We start from the raw sequence: 18,189 nt of genomic DNA, 5'->3' as shown, positions 1-18,189 counted from the left end.
TTTAAAGAAATCTGAAACCTTTTTCTAACACTGGGATTTATAAACTACTAGAACTAGATGTTACCCGCGACTTCGTCCGCGAGTATTAAGGATTTTTATAAATCCCGTGCGATTGCGAACTCTTTGATTTTCCGGCATAAAAAGTTGGATATGTCAATTTCCGGGATTCAAACTACCTCTGTACGCATACAAATCGGATAATCGGATGAGACCTTAAGAATCCAATGAGAACTCTTTGGTCTTCCGGGATAAAAAATAGCCTATGTCCGTCCTCGGGATGTAAGCTAACTTAGCTGTACCAAAATTCATATAAATCGGTTAAACTGTTGGGCCGTGGAAAAGCTAGCAGACAGACAGACACACTATCGCATTTATAATTATATTAAGTATGGATTAATTTAATCAGCGACTGAAGTTCAAGCACCTACCGCCATCCGTCTGAGTCGTGACCGGCGTAGCGGGAGTCTGCCTCTCATCCTTTGAGAACAATCTCTTCAACATAGAGGTGACAGAGTTTGTGCGAGTCATAGGCGTTTGTTGCAATGACGCCATGGAATTGCTCGAACCCATCGAATTCCTGTCGTCCTTCTTCCCTCGCTTACTCCCACGGGACACGATAAAGTGAATCCCAGACTGTGCGTCGTCGTTCATTTGTAATTGCTGTTATAGAATAGGAATGTGTATTAATTACTTTGACAGATGAATTCGTTTCAAGGACGTGAACAATATGATTTTAATGAGACTTTGTTACGAGGTATAAATTAGTTGAAATAACAAGAATTTTTCAGACGAGACAGTAAAGAAAACACGTACGTTATACAAAGGTTAATAGACGCCATTTCTGTTGTTCACAAATACATTTTAGTTAAAAACAATTGACTGAACTAAACCACACAGATAAAAGTAAATTTTAATTAATTTTTGTACATTTAGGATTTTATAAATATAGAATCAAAAAACAAACTCCGTCTTAGTTATTACATCTATGAGTTCGATTGAGAATCAACACCGAGCACCAATTTACAGCCAACATCTACCTATAACATTAACTTAATTAAAAGTAAGTACACAAAATAGAGTTTCTGCACAGATTAGTTACTATTCTATGATTAGTTAGACGACATAAGCAGAATGTTAATCGAAAGAGGTTTTAGACATAAGTACGAAGAATAAACGTATCACACATAGAATAATATAATTAGACACTTCAAATACAAACTAAAATTAATCAGATTTCGATCGATGTGATGCAAGTTAGTAATGAAATAATACAACGTAAAATTCGAACATTCTCGTTAATTATAAATTTTGGTAGTCTAAAATTATTATCTAAATACATGCTTCATTTGCCATTAGTGAAATCAAACATGCGTTAAATAATACATATTAGTATCGGGTCCATATTATTAACGTTAAAAGGGCTGCCAAAGATTCCATTATTTTTATATTATGTACCTACTATTTCAGCTCATAAAATAAATCTGAGTAATGCTACTGAAGGTAATTGACTAATTGTCTCAGAGACACTAATACCTATTACAATTTAATATTTATTAACCAGTAACCGACCAAAAATAGTAAATCATTAATAATTATTATTATTACTATTTTAATACTCACATAATACAAGCCATTGCTACAAAGAATCCGTAACCCATAGGTACCTTGAAAGTTGAAACTGAAAATAAAGCTATAAGAGGGGAAAACACTAAATTGGCAACCCTTAACACCAACACACTGCAAAGCTCCATGTAAACACCTGTCTTAGATAGAACGAATGATGATCCAACCACTATTAAATTATATGACTTTAACATATAATTGGGCCGAGTAACTATAATATGGCGGTAAGTCGTAACATGTTAGTAGGTAATCATTTGCATTATGGAGGAAAACCGGGATTTCCAATATTATAATATAATGACTTACATAATGGAAAATTATTTAACTCTAAATATACAATAACAACATTTTTCGAAATAGTCATAGTTGGGGCTTCAATGAAAAATGCTAGTCACTCATGAAGTCATGAATCACGATGAACCTCCGTTACAAGTTACAACCATTATGTTACAGAATTGGGTAGCTGACAAACTGATTCTTAGTTGATTCATAACGATTCGTTCCATCTTCAACCGGCCTGATTTCCGAGCGTGCAGCATGCTTAAATAAGGGGGGATTCTGACCTCTGGCGGGGCGAACTTGTAACTCACGGTGTTGGATGGGACCATCTCGTCGATCTTGACATTGGAGGGCGCCACCGTGACCATGCTGCACTGGCGGGGAGGCACCGCCACCCGAGCCGTGGAAGGTTCAGGGTGCTCCTCCCTTTGGTTCTCAGTGGCGATGGTGTAGGGCAGCTCGGACGGGAACACTTCGTCCCAGTATTGATCTTTGATCAACTCCGGATGCTCGTGGTGCATTTCGTCCACAATCATGTATGATACCTAAAGAATTTTAATTTTATTATCTTTGTAGTATGTATTACTTTTATGCTTATTAATTTTGCTTTGTGCGCCATTCAGCGCTCTGGTCACTAAATCCGTACACCAAAGGTTGTCTGTAAGAGATTGCTATAGCAATAAGGCAGCCTTTGTATCATCTAGTAGTTTCTTCTAATATTTTTTGTATATATTATGTTTGTGTGTGCAATAAATGTTTTTCAAATAAATAAATAATTTGAGAATGTAGTTATTGGACCGATTCATGGTCATGGTTATTCAAATTTATTGTTTTCAAATAACTATTCAAATTATTGGTTATTTTGTTTAGCCATCTGCGGTCTCAGACCTAATACAAGGTACGAGTACCTAATATTAAATAATTATTTAGACATATTAAGTACCTAGATAGTTATAATTTTCCATTCGTGCCAGTTACTATTGATGACGCTAAACAAATATAGCAAAGTAATAACTTCGACGAGCACCCATTAGTTTCATTAATGAAGCTTTACCTGCAGATCTCTGTCAATCATCCAGTTGACTTCGAAGTCATCGTCATCTTCGCCGAAGGGGTTTATAAGTGACTCCGCCACTTTCAGCCAGCCCATATAGAAGAAGAATTCTAATGTCGTGAATACAGGAAAATAAAGGTCTATATTACTTATATAGACTGATGTGCTATGTGATTGCAGTTTGTTATCAACCCACTGACTACCCAGCGCGGATGTAATGAAATATGAGTAAACAGCAATGGTAACTACCTGAAAAAAAACCACGCCGCACCTATAGTTCCATCGTATAAAAACGTTAATGGTCAAATTTTATCACGGACCCCATTAAGCTTACGATTGTATGACACGCCTATGGGCGTCTCTCGTTATTTCCAACTAAGGATTGTTTCAAAAATACTTTTTGTCTAATCGTAGCTGCGCCTAGCAAACCTATATGTTCAGGAACATTTTGTACTAAGTACTTACTGCTTATTGATCTTATCACGTTTATTTCCGATTTCACCAACGTCGAGTTACGTTTAATCGAGGAATAAATTGGGCGTAATAACAGTTTTTCTACTGATAACCTGCCACAATATCAAAATTATTCTCGGATAAGACTTATTTTACGTTGGTGAAATCGTATAGAGTAAATGCTACAAAGTGATTCTGTACAATGTAAATAGGTACTGGAGTAATCACTTAAATTAAGTAAGAAAACAGTAAAACCCACCTGAGTATACACTAGTGGAACGCTTATAGTATCGTAACTTAGTAATAGACCCGCTTGTCCTCTAAACTTATTCAATTCGTCGATTATAGTTTTAACGGCGAAATCGTCTCTTATCCTGCCCTCCTTACGGGCTCTCGTCACTATACTTGTTGCCCATACTATGGGTAACCTAAAAACGTTATTCTCTTTTGAAAATTTATAATTATCTGACATAATGAGTTATAAGTATAACGAACATAACATAGGTAATAGGTATCTGCTCTTCTTTATCTTCATAAAGAAACTATATTATTATTATTTAGCTTATGCTTATTCATTGAAAATGCAAATACATAGAATTATGTCGGTGCAAAATGAAAAAAGTATGCAAAAGTTGTTAAAAGATATTTACACCCAAAACCTTGCTTTCAAAATTGTGAAACACAAAACGAACATTCAATTAATTAGACATTTTTCGAACTACGAAAAATTCACAAAGACAAAGAAAATATTCAATACTAGATGATACCCGTGACCTCGTCCACGCGAATTTAGGCTTTTAAAATTCCCGTGGAGAATTTGATATTACAAAATCAGAAGTATATTCTATGTCCATTCCCGAAATGCACGCTGCCTTTGTACCAAACGTCAAAATCGGTTAAAACATGAAAGCTAGCAGACATACAAGCAGACACACTTTCCATTTATATAATAATTTAGGTAGTGTGGAAGGATAAGTTTACTTAAATATAACCCTGATACTTACCAATGTTTAGTTGGCTTAGGAAATTTTTCATTTAAATCTTCTAGAATCACCTTCTCATTTTCGAGCAGAAGACCTGCTTCCACTAGATTACCGTGCATCGGAAAACGTTTCTTAACTCGAGGAGAGATCATAGTGAACACCATCGTGAGACAAAGACATACATATCGTAATATTGTACGTCGCATGAGCCGCCCTCGCTCGTCCTAAAAAAAACTAGACATTTATTTTTCTATCCAGTTGAAAACAAACACAATATTTTATACTTATTAGATGCGCAGTTGCAAAGACTTTGCAATAATTGTGTGTTGTGGAGTCTACGAGTCTACTTTTCCGGAATCAGAATGAAATGTACTTTGAGTGTATTTTGGAAGATTATAAATACGTGGTGGTTTTGCGTATTGCTTGCTTTTTCCGCATGGTCAGTAGTTGCAGGGCAAGTGGTGCCTATCTTATTGCCAGTATTACATTTTGGTTGTAAAATTAATAGAAATAAGTAAGATACTTCCAGCATTTAGACGTATGTCCGGATGCCATTATTTAAGTCTAAATTAAACATTTAATGAGTAAAAGGAATTCACCCAATTGTAAGGTATGTGGTAAAGTAGATGATGTGTCACACTTGCTGTTGGCATGTGTTCGGAATCACAATTTGAGAGAGACACTAACGTGTGAATTAATTTAAAATTTTATGATTACTAGTACTTTAAACTGTATTTTGGGCAAACCTTGAGTATTTCGGCAATGAAAAGTGTATGAATTTGTTAGTGATTCTCTCAAATTGTTATAGTTTTAGATTTAACTTTAGTTTGTTTTTAGTTTGCACCGATGGGGCTGGCATAATATAGGTCACCTATGAAAAGCCCCTTAAAAAAACAAGTAAGTAAACAAGTAAACAAGTAGTAAACAAGAGTAAAAAGTTTTTTTTTTGGTTAAAACTGTACCATTTCTGTCGTTTTAAGAATCTGTCGTTTTATGAATGCGACTTTAGGAGAATCCTTTATACGAAAAAAAGGCATAATAGATATACCTATCACATGCTGCACGTACTAATTATGTACAGAGTTTTCTCTATTTTTAGCGGATTGTAGCGAAATGGGCGTGTTGTTCCTTGTGTATCATAGGCAAAATAACTCCTGATTCTATCCAGTGTAGCTATACAGTATACATTAATATAGGACTAGTAGAGAATATGGCTAATTAGGTACGCGATATACTTAATATTTTAATAAATATTAGGTAATCAAAAAATTTTTTTTTCATTTTAATGTATAGAAAATGGCAATTCCATACTTAGATTCCTTTTCAAAATTCAACAATCTTTAATTTGATTGATTTAGTAGTTTATGGACTAAATATTACAAACACGTCCTCTTAGCAATTAAGATATTTCCCATTATAATAAATAATTAATACATATCATGATTAATATTATAATCTTATACATTCAAGCTAAGTGTTCATAGTTCATTAGTGGATGTACCTAGACTAGTAACACTGAAGTGTGTATAAGTACCTACCGCCTACACTGACCAGTACCAGTTTTTCTACTCACAGTAAAAAATAGTTTCCATACCTCAAATACATAGTTTATTTACCTCAATTTTGATCTAATTAATTCAACATAGACTGGATACGGCATATTTTGAATGGTCAACTGTAGTTTCAAGTCTTATTATTCATTTTGGTAATGAAATTAAAAAATAGCTATGCATCTATTGTACGTTATATTATTCTGATTATTATAAGTTATAAGAGCCCTTGACGCTGATTTAATCGATATGAAAAGAATTGTCTTCATTTGACGTGGACGAAGTTTTCTGTTTTGCCTGCAGTGATATTATAAAATAACAATCGGTCATTATAATATTATCTGATATACCATTGTATTCAGCAAGATCGATTTGCATTGTGTATCTGACACGAACGGGTATGTTACTAGTAAATGATTTTGTAGTAGTTTTTTTGTACCCAAAGGGTAAAAACGGAGGTAGGTGGCTGTAACTAAGATATTTTCTGAATTCCCATTTTCTTATTTTGTTTATCCATCCTAACCACCTTGTTATTATTATCACCTGATCATAACACGAAAAGTAATTCTTGATTTTCATATTACGAAATCTACATTCTCAGATTAGTTCGGAAACGGATTGGCATATTTATTTATATCTTATCAATGTTGTGAATTGTACTTAAGAGGGGTCTCTCCGTCACTCGCTCCATACAAACGTAGTTCCAATTTCATTTGAATATTAAGCAACCAAAGTCCATGCAGACATATTCTAGAAACTAATATCTATGCCTGTGGTTTTCCAGATTTCTGTTAAAATATTCGGTTTCAAAGTTACGCGGTCTTAAAAATTCACATAGGTACGAATCTTTGAGCCCCTGTAATTTTAAAAGTACATAATATTTTTAGAAAAATCTAAAACACCACAGGCACAGATATTAGTTTCTAGAATATGTCTGCAAAATTTGATGGACTTTGGTTGCTGAATATTCAAATGAAATTGGAACTACGATTGTATGGAGTAAGTGACGGAGAGAGCCCCGTTAATTGAAATAATACAAATAAATTGCAATTGTATGCAGGTACTTAGATCTAAGTGTATTGAATACATGATGTCATACATTTATATAACAGTAGGTATAATGATGTGCCTATATTATACGGTCTACCTATTTTACTTCTTTTGAAATCACACAGGTCTGGTGCTACTGTAAACTCGCTGTTGTTTATTGCACAAATAGGATCATACAGATACCTAACTAATTCTTTTTGGCATCTAAGACCAGTCTACGTGTGTATAGTGTAGTCAAAGACATTTAACTTGCTATATTAAATCCATACTAATATTATAAATGCGAAAGTGTGTCTGTCTGTCTGTCTGTCTGCTACGTTTTCACGGCCCAACCACTGAACCGATTTTAATGAAATTTGGTACAGACTTAGGATACACACCGGGGAAGGACATAGGCTACTTATTATCCCGCAAAATCAAAGAGTTCCCACGGGATTTAATGAAACTGAAATCCACGCGGGCGAAGCCGCGGGCATCCTCTAGTAGGCTATATTTATTGTAAATATAATATGTATAATCGTTTATTTGGTAGCTATTCAGGTGAATGAAAAGGTGTTTTGCATGTGTACATATATCTTACCTGTCCGTGTATAGATGCGGACACAAACACTGCTATAGAGTCTGGCCAAGGAATAGTTGTGTACTGATGCCACCATCGATTCATCACAACACTTACATAGAAACCAAGTACAAAAGACAATGGAATGACGTTCCCATGAAAACTGCAGTAATTTACCACGCCTTCAAACATCCTGCAAAAATAACATCTTTATAGGGCTTGGCGCGCATTGCTGAAAATACTTATTATCCGCTTGCATTTTTATTTGTAAGTAAATACTTAAATAAATACAAACATAAAAATATCTATACTTACTTACCTCTTGGAATGTTCATCTAAAAGCAGTCTATATATTAAATTTAATATGTAATAAATCAATAAGAAAACTAGAAGATCTAGCCATACTAATTTGTAAATACTCCCACGCCATCTGAAAAAAAGATCATTGTTAACAAACGTATCTAACTACTAGAAAACTAATAAGTAAGTGTAATTGGTAAGTAGTAGCAATACAATTACAACAAATTCATAACCTACTTTTAAAAAGTTTATATAATTAATTTTAAATAGGTCTGTACATACATAAGTAATTTATTTATATAGTATATAAGGGTGTTTGGTGATTAGTATGTAATGACGACACGAACCCATGCTACTTTGATCTGATAAATACAATGCTGAAGTAAAATGACGAAATAAAATAATAAAATTTCCATACAATTTTTTTTTATGTCCAAGTTTTCATGGCCCTTACGTGCCCTAACTCACTGAGATCGTTGGACTTGGGCTATCTAAAGATGACCAACGATCTCAGTGAGTTAGGGCACGTTAAAGTCATGAAAACTTTGACATAATTTTTTTTATAATTTTATTTCGTCATTATACTTCAGCATTGTATTTATCAGATCAAAGTAGCATGGGAACGTGTCGTCTTTATATACTAATTACCAAACACCCTGTATATATAAATAGTAAACATTAAAGTAATTAAATCCTAATCCTAATAATGTTGAATGAAGAAAAAAGTAAAAGTTTGGATGTTTGCTATTCCTTCACGCCCCAATGACTGAACTGATAACGGCTGAAATTTGGAATGGTACAGTTTATACCCTGAATAACCATATAGGCTACATTTTATTCAGGAAAATTCAAGTTTCCGCAGGAATAATTATAACCGAATTCAACGTGGATGAATAGCTACATTAGCTTCATCCCGGAGACGTGCCTGGGCTACTTTTTATCCCGGACAATCAAACACAATTCCACGGGATTTTAAAAAACCGGCCAAGTGCGAGTCGGACTCGCGCACCGAGGGTTCCGTACTCGGGTATTCTTTTCGACATTTTGCACTTTAAATCAAAAACTATAGACAGACAGACAACAAAGTGATCCTATAAGGGTTCCGTTTTTCCTTTTGAGGTACGGAACCTTTAAAAGGGAAATCAAAGCGGACGAAGTCGTGGGCATCATGCATACTATAATATATTAATACTTATATATTCTAAGATAACTAGATCCTATGCGCAAATGCTTGCTAGTGAGAAATATTTTAAAAGTTTGTTGATATTCATGATAAACGACGCCTCGACGATAAAAATCATTATCTAAGTATCTAAGATAATATTTCCTCATCAGTCATCTCATTCAACAAATGAATTCACACTTGTTGGCATATGTCTAGATCATGTTTTTAAGAATCTGACGTAATGAGAACCAGACCTACGCGGCCTGAGTCAGGCCTTATATTTAGTTTTGGCTCTATAGACGAAGATTTTTACATAAAGGCCATTATTTACACATTATGAGAGTAATGTGTATTAGAAGTAACTAAGCCCTATAGGTCTAGTTTGAAGTTGACTATGCGCCTGTATGTTTGAAAACATTCCAGTTTTCCTATAAGGATGATACCTACACACAAGGGCATCCATGCAAACTACGAAGCCAGGATGTAATCAGAGTCAATGTATAAATAATAAAGTATATTGCATATGAATTATAAGTACACAGCTACACATTATAAAACCTAAATACATACTTCTTCACGGCTATGAAAATCAGAGACAAATCAATAATTAGGTAGATGATCGTTAATAACTCTTCATCAATATTGTGCAAACTAAAAACTAGGCAATAAAGTAAAATATATCTAGCAACTTAGTCAGATTTACAAATCCCAATCAAATAATCATTTAGTGAACCTAATGACAATTTGATAGTTTAGTGCGCATTTTAGGACGCGACTACAAATTGACACGGCTATTAATTTCATACAAAAGTTTTGTGTCCATATCAGTAATACTAAGTACCTAGACTACCTAACCACCTTGTAAACACTACAGTACAAAAACAAAATATATCATTTAATCTATGTTGAAAAGAGGATTATGCGAAGATAATATATGGCGGTTAACACGTCCAATATAAAATAACATTAAAATAATACTGTATTTTATAAACATTCCTAACTAGAGAGAGGTACAAGATTTTACAGCAGTGAAATCAATTAAAAAGGAAAATGTTTACTTTGTAGCGTTGGTAATGGTTACTGGCTGGTAATTCTATACATCGGTCAGCAACAGGAAAATGCCGTGGCTCCTCTCGCGTGAGGCCAAAACAGACCTAGGCAAAGGCCGAACTGGAATTTGCATCGACGTAAAATATTGAAAGTTGAATCACACTTCACACTAATTACACTAATATAATAAAGGCGAAAGTTTGTGTGTATGTGTGTGTGTGTACATTTGTTACTCCTTCACGCAAAAACTACTAGACGGATTTGACTGGAATGGAGATAGATAATATCCTGGATTAGCAGATAGGCTACTTTTTATCCCGGAAAAAAATCAAAGAGTTCCCACGGGATCTCGAAAAACCTAAATCCACGCGGGCGAAGTCGCGGGCATCGGCTAGTTTTCTATAAGGAAACAAAATAGTATGGATAAACCATTATACACTATGCGAGTGTGATACATAGATGTGACTTGTTTTATACGTAAATTGTATGAGAATCTGAGCGAGAGTGAGCCGAGTTTTGTCTATCATAATGATTAATTTACTGTGTGCACGTGCACCGTAACAAACCTACTCTCATAAGCCGCAGATGTCCATCAATAGAATGGAGCACGCGATGCTGTCAGTTGACCGTTTAGGTATATTTATACCAAAGCCACAGAATTCTAATTATTATTATTCCCAAGCGTCACGCTTAGAGTGTTCAACGGATTTAAACGCAACTTGGCATTATAGCCAATACTCTGATAGGATAGTTCTTACCCCGAAAAACAATAGGGTTCGTTCGGGATAGGAAATGAATTTGTTTATCGATGTCACTCATTCATTGGCGCTGCATCCGTTGCGAGCAGAGACCCTTTGAAAAATCGGTCAAATGCGAGTCAGACTCGCACAGTAAGGGTTCCCTACAAACGTACAAGAAATGACACTTTTAATGTTGAAATTTTTAGTAAGTATTTGTTGTTATAGCGGCAATAGAAATTCACATTTCGCATTTTGTGACATTTACAGATCTCTAAATCTCTACCTTATGGTTCACGAAATACAGTCCGCTGACAGACAGACGAACTGACGGACGGACAGAGGAGTCTTAATAATAGGGTCCCGTTGGCATCCTTCGGGTGCGGAAACCTAAAAAGGATCCCCCGCGGGATGGGTTCGAGACTAGTCTGGCTTACTCAGATTACTCACATGAGTTCAGTATATGTATTATATACTATCGTGAATGAGAAATATCACTCACGATAGTATGTACATAATATTTTAGCGATTTAATTTATTATTGGTCATTCATGAAGAAAACTTACCTACCTAGTTGATAAACAGCTAGAGGATATGATCCTATGTTTAGCTACGGGATCTCTTCATGATTAAAGATTGTCAAACACTAAATACAGTGACGTCATATTTAATATAGAGCCTTCAAAAGTGATGTTAATAAAGGAATCACGGACAGGATATGACGTCATGCTGCTATGCTATACAAATCTGTATACCTAAAGTATTGCTGTAATACTGATTCGTGGAATGTAAGTATTCAGGTATTTTTACTTTTGGACTTCGTCTGTGATGGTGTTTGCTGGCGCGCGTGCTGTGCTTGTTTGGAGTGTTTTTTTTTGTTAAGAGTGGCTGGTTTTTGTGTTAGTTGGTGTTTTTTGGTGGTGGAACTGACTGGGAAGCGCTCTGAAGGGGCGCCGCGCGTGCGTCGGCGGGCGCCGGCGCAGACGGAGTCCATACTTGTATAAATTCAATAACTTGAAAATATCACAAACTTGACATTGGCTAATCAGAGTAAAGCCAGATTTAAAGAAAAAAGGTATTTTTACTTTTCTCTTCTGAGGCTAGTTTTTGTTTAAAGATAAGTACACCTATAAAATAAAGAATACTAAGGATCATCATCATCATCATTATCATCGACCGACCGACGGCCACAGCTGGACATACTTAGAGGTCTTTTGTAGGGACTTCCACACGCCACGGTCTTGCGCCGCCTGAATCCAGCGGCTCCCTGCGACTCCCCTGATGTCGTCCGTCCACCTAGTGGGGAACTTTCGACTGCTGCGCTTTCCGGTGCAAGGTCGCCATTCCAGCACCTTGGGAGTTGGGACGTCTATGGGGTTTTCGAATTTTGTGCTAGTAATACTTAAAATACCTGTCTCTAAAATAAATCAGTGCATTTCAGAAGGTAGGTATATATAAATAAGTATAAACAGGACTCACTGACTGACTGACTAATCTATCAACGCACATCTCAAACTACAGGAGAGATCGATCTGGCTAGACATGCAGATAGGAGTATTTATAGCTATTATGCCGTAGACATCTCTTAAGAAACGAAAGGTAAAAATATGGGTTTAAATTTTTGTAGTCCACGTGGACCAAGACGCGGGTATAAGCTAGTACATATTTCAGTAAAGTTGGCTTGGCGTCACTTGGCTTGCCGGATCAATAAAGGAAAAGTAGGTTATGTTTGATGTTGATTATTGATAGTAAAACTTGTGAAACGTAAACAGATTTGTAAATCCCTTTGTAATTAAAAGTAGAATAGTAACTAGCGACCTCTCGCGACTTCGTTCGGCGAAAATATATCTTTATTCCCTAACCTATGGGCATTCCGAAAAATTCGGTCTTATTCCTTGTGTACAAACCTCTAAAGGAAACTTCTGAGCATTTCAGCTTTCTAGGTCGAAGTATTTGGGCTGGGCATTGATGAGTCAGTGAGTTTTCTCCCCGATTGGCATTTCAACCGGTCGCGTACTATACTTGCACGTTAAAGCCCAATGAAATCTAAACTCATTAATATACTCATTAATATACTCATTAAATACTACTAAGTGCTAAAATGATTAAAATCTACATAATCAAATTGAATTATGTGACTACAGAGATAAGAGGAGTTGTAACTATTTCATGTAGATATGGCCATTATATTTTAAGATGATTATACCAAGGCTATAAAAAGTGTTCAATTCTATTTAAAACGGTTTTTATTATGATTTGATTTCAAATCCTATTTTCAGTAACCTATTAACGAGGAGAAACTGTACTTACCATGTACCCATGTACTTACACATAAAACATTGGTTGGTTCAACAAGTAAAATAGTGACTGTCTATTGCAGTTTAGTTGATCCTTTGTTGGGGTTCCGTACCCGAAGGATGCCAACGGGCCCTATTACTAAGCCTGTACTAAGCTGTCCGTTCGTCCGTCCATTCGTCTGTCTGTCAGCGGGATGTATCTCGTGAATATATACTTAAAGAGATGAAACTTTCCGAGAATGTGTATTCCTATTGCTGCTAACAACAAATAATAAAAATGTAAAAATGGCTGCCATAAAAATTAAAAAAGGGTTATTTTTTTGCGTTTTTGGAACCTTCGTAGGTACCTTTAGTTTTAAGTTTACGTAATTCATTATCATTACATCATTATCTTACAAATACAGTATTTTGGTACCTATTTTGAATAAATGATTTGATTTTGGAACCCTTCGTGTGCGAGAGCAAAAAAAAAACATAAAAAAACTTTAAAAAAAAATATTATATAATATAATAAAAAAATTTAAAAACATAAAAAAAAGATTTTTTCCCCTTTTTTCCATGTCCCGTTCGGTTTTGCCACTAAGTATGTCTAGTATTATTTAATTATTTATGTATTACAACAATTTACGATTATTATCTACTCGGTGATTATAAAGAACGAGTCTCATGTCTCACGAGGGCCAAATAGGTAAGTATCCATTCATGATTTACCTAAACAATTAGGTAGGTATGTTTGGATATTAGTACTACTATAATGGAATTAGGTAACTGGGTGATAATTATAACTATAGTGCAATTTTACTTATATTATGTTGTGAGTTCTGACCACTCTTTATAAAAATATGTGTAGGTGTGTGGTGTGTACCTACTTTGAATGAACAAAAGTTTTTAAGTATAATTCGATTTCTTCTTGTGATAGTAGTTAGTACCTATTTCATGTTGCCTTTCCCATGTGGATTGATTATAATTTCTGTTTGGTGAAGCAGGTAGATCGTCTTAGAAACCTTTCATTTTCAGTATACTTACTTGGTTCAATCTTTATAGAAGGATTGAACTACTTATACTAAAAATTGAAATCATTCGCGATCAGTGCCTACCTAAAATTACCCACTAATAAATAATAACTGAGCAACTCATTATTTGTTGTAATGTATACTTTTTTGTTAATGTTTTTTAACCCTAGTAAGGAGGTAAGGTAGTATAGTAAGAATTACCTACTCATAAGTTATAGATGTAGATACGTCATGAAGCTATAGGAACTAAGCTAAAATTCACAAACACAGTGCAGTGCTCCTTCCCGTAACTAATTTACTATAGATAGGTGGTTTGCTGAAAGTGTATTGAATAAATGATATCCCTTGCCTGGCAACCGCTAAGGAAAACATTCCCTCCATGGACATGGACAGTGGACACGTTAAAGGACTACAACGTTCGGTGGCCAACTAGCTGCTCGTCTTTTTTATTTAACAAGCACTTGGAATTGAAATTAAATTATTAATCTTTTGCTCCCCATCATCAGAATTTTTTTAACAGATTTTGAGCTAGTAATGAATAATCCCTGGAAGATCTAAATTAAAGAAATCCTACCACAGGAGAATTAATCGACATACCTTAGTTAGCCAGAAGCCCTGCATAAAAGTTGAAGTGGCAGTGGGCAAGCTTACGTATTAATCTAGTATTATAATTTTCGTACTTCGTAGGACTGATGGTAGTCGGAAGTGGGAATCGAATTATCGAAGGCCTATGTGAAAAGAAGAGAAGAGAAGATGAAATTGAAAGTGGAAATCACGAACTTACTAGTGTTAATATGTAGATTGTAGAGGTGGGTAACGTGAAACGCCATCCAGCAGCGGTTTATGACGGGTTTTATTTGGGACTAGCTGTGCCCGCGACTTCGTTCGCGTGGAATAGTGACTTTTCGGGCAGCATGTACGTTAAAAATGTTCGCCGTGATTCTTTAAATTGACATGACTTTTTTATTTATGAACCGATTGACATGAAATAAACACTAAATGTTAAGTGAAGCTTACTACAATATATTAGTGAAAACCGTATCTAAATCGATTAAGCCGTTTCTGATATTAGCGTGCACAAACACACAGACAAACAGACAAACAGACAGACAAACAGACAAACAGACAAAAAAAATTAATTACAATTTCGGGTTCGGCATCGATATAATAACAACCCCTGCTACTTTTTTTTTACAGATATTTTATTGTATAGACTTATATTTCCATTGTACAGACACCACTTTTCTACAATTTTATTATATGTATAGATTGGGAGTTTTTAGCTCAGTCAGGAGAGCGCGAGAGTCAAGTGAAGATGGGCGAGTGCGGCAGCATGGTTTTGAACTCTAGGGTTCGGTACTCTGGAGAACGCCGCCCGCCGCCATCCTAAGGACGTCTTCTGTGAGATTCGGACATTATTTCTACGAGGCCTATTCTGTATCTCAGTGGTTATGTAATTTAGCTGTAGACTACGGAAATTAGTATCGGTCAAATAACATAATGTGAATATTCATTAGTAAAGATGCGGTTTCAAGTTTAATAAAATATTTTTTATCACTTATTGTTATTATATAATCTTGAAGGTCGCTTATTTTAAAATTAGGTAAATATATTATATACCTAACTCAACGAGGAAATGACTGGTATCACTTTTATCAATGACACGTCAAGGAATTTTTAACATTTTATTGATAACTTGTTTACTTTAACCCACTCATTTTTTAGTGTTTCACCTCACACTGAACATTGAGTGCGTGGGTCGAAACTTACAGACAGGATAAAATTGTATGCTTAGGTGTATCCCTTATATCAATATTTGGAGGGTGGACGACATCAGAGAATTGATGATAACATGTGGAGAAGTCTAACCAGGAAAAGAACCATGTGAAAAGAAAGGAGGCATCGCGACACGACGCGCGACGGCAACGATGTCGCAACGTGCCACCACATTATCCTATAAATAAGACAGTCCAGTCGGATATCCAAAATAGAGGCGTTATCTAGTGAAAGCCGAAAAAATTAAACAAAAAGACCGGTTAATCGGACTCGCGTACGTAGGTACCATCGTAAAAGAACTAATTCTTTTTAAACTATACTTTAGGCACCTATAAGTACATAGTGGCCACCTGTATAAGTATCCAATCATATATTACCCGTACATTCTAAAATATATTTTTATTTATTTTTATGCATAGTAGTTTTTGATTCGAGATGCAAAATATCAAGAAACATACTGTGAATTTCATTAGATGGAAACAATGTTCCATGAAATTCAGTTAAAGGGAAATGAAGAGACTAAAGAATAAAATTAAAAAAAAAAACACTATGAGCCTGCCCAGATATCAAGGTAGGTACTTCTACACAGACATCCTGACTCCTGAATCCTGATCCCTTCGGCCGCTTACGAAACCAGACGTGCTAAGCTGAAGCTGTGAAAATAGGTGCTTTTGACTAGTAATATGGTGAGAAAATATATTCTTTTGTAGAATACTGGTTATATCGTACAAGGAATAAAATGTATTCGTAGACCTATGTAACTGGTTTCGTTTCGTAGGCGGCCGACGGGATCCTAATTTCTGAATGCAAAAGCCGTCAATTCCGGTCATTTAACATTAGGTAGGTACCTATTCTATGTACAATGATATGATAAAAAATACCTACCTATTGTTTGACATTAGAAGTGTAAGAAAACCAAAGTGAATAAGTAAAGTACTTATTGTAATTTGTATATTATACACCTACTAGCTTTAGCCCGCAACGTCGTCGCGGTACATAATAATAATATAATTTATAGCCTGCTACTTTTGGATATCTACCTGCCTATCATATGGTGAAAGAATTAATAAAATCGGTTATAAAAGAAAAATATATCAAAAATTTTGCGCTCGCTTCGCTTGCATTTTTATTTAATATTCGTTGCTTGGAACTTCGTTCGTTCATTGATTTGGGTTTAAAATAGCCCCGTGAGAACTCTGATTTTCCTGGATGGGTTTGGACCCATGGGATGCAAAGTATCTCTGAATAGTACCAAATTTTTGCTAAGAAGATACGCCTGAAAGAGACTTTCGCTAATATTAAAATACCTAGATTTTTGTAAATATCTCAAAAATTTCACGATCGCTTCGCTCGCGCTATTATTATGGGTTACTAATCGATACCTAGAACTTCGTCCGCATGAATTTACGTTACGTACGTTTTTTAACATCCCCTAGGAACTCTTTGTTTTACCAGGATAAAAAAGGAAAGTAAAAATTGTTTTTCACATGAAAAGATTCGGTTAAGACCCGGATAAACCCCCCCGAAATCAATTCCTGGCTATGGCCTTGCCTAGCATAAAACTATTCAGCTATGGAATAAGTAATTAGCTTAGCTTAGTAGTAGGTAAGTAATAAGGTTGACATTACATAATTTCTAAAGATATAAAAAATGTGGCAAGTAGTTACCTACAGTAGTTTTTAATATAGGTAAATAAGCACATACCACTTACTTGGATAAAACTTTCAAAAAGGTTCCAAAGCCACGACAAGTAGCTACTTCACCGGTGTAAGTTACAGTCATTTCGATGTGTCAAATAAATTGTAAATATCACAGATATTATGTCTTTCTATAACTGTAGTAGTTACAATAATTAACATTAGAAAGCACTTGTTTCACTAGCACAATCAATATCTATAAAATATGTAATTAGAATCTTGTTGCATTAGCATTAAATGGACCTGCTTTTTATTTTATTTTGTTTTATGCTACGTACACCTCAATTTAATAAAAAATACAATTAATTAAACGACTGTTAATTTGTTACAAACAAATAGATTTAACTTCGATTTTTATATTAAAAGTCCAACATCACCGAAACAAAAACAAAACTGCAATCTGCATTGCAGTATTTTAAGTTAGTCGTTTTTAAGTGCAGCCTAAAAGCATGCAGCAGCTAACCGGAGCGAATCCACTCTCCGTGAGTCAACACAACATTGGTCTACAGTCTGGTCAGTGTGGTCTACACTCTACACACAACATCAGTCAGTCACACGGCACGCAACAACAGTCAACACAAACACAACACTGAACACTGTCAC

General features: G+C 35.2%; 2 protein-coding genes across 5 annotated transcripts in view; both read right to left on the bottom strand.

The window, feature by feature from the left end:
• The window catches only part of LOC123866170 (translation initiation factor IF-3, mitochondrial-like), a 26,394-nt gene extending 12,478 nt beyond the window's left edge, over positions 1–13,916 (bottom strand). Inside the window, exon 1 of the mRNA XM_045907566.1 lies at positions 13,896–13,916. The gene's annotated coding sequence lies outside the window, so the exon portion shown is untranslated. The remainder of the gene's footprint in view (positions 1–13,895) is intronic.
• Positions 1–18,189, bottom strand: part of LOC123866164 (bestrophin-4-like) — a 24,557-nt gene extending 6,368 nt beyond the window's left edge. Inside the window, exons 1-8 of one of the 4 annotated variants that reach the window (XM_045907552.1) lie at positions 17,601–18,189; positions 7,867–7,981; positions 7,573–7,744; positions 4,414–4,616; positions 3,669–3,837; positions 2,957–3,205; positions 2,187–2,447; positions 429–660 (exon numbers count right to left, since the gene is read on the bottom strand). In XM_045907552.1, coding sequence (XP_045763508.1) covers positions 429–660; positions 2,187–2,447; positions 2,957–3,205; positions 3,669–3,837; positions 4,414–4,616; positions 7,573–7,744; positions 7,867–7,886 — 1,306 coding nt within the window. In that variant the 5' untranslated portion in view covers positions 7,887–7,981; positions 17,601–18,189. The remainder of the gene's footprint in view (positions 1–428; positions 661–2,186; positions 2,448–2,956; positions 3,206–3,668; positions 3,838–4,413; positions 4,617–7,572; positions 7,745–7,866; positions 7,982–17,600) is intronic. The other 3 variants (XM_045907550.1, XM_045907551.1, XM_045907553.1) reach the window with 3 other exon arrangements.

The sequence above is a fragment of the Maniola jurtina genome, chromosome 6 (genome assembly GCF_905333055.1).
Source record: "Maniola jurtina chromosome 6, ilManJurt1.1, whole genome shotgun sequence".
NCBI lineage: Eukaryota > Metazoa > Arthropoda > Insecta > Lepidoptera > Nymphalidae > Maniola > Maniola jurtina.
The sequence above is the reverse complement of the archived record's forward strand: the minus strand, read 5'-3'. Positions and strand labels throughout refer to the sequence as shown.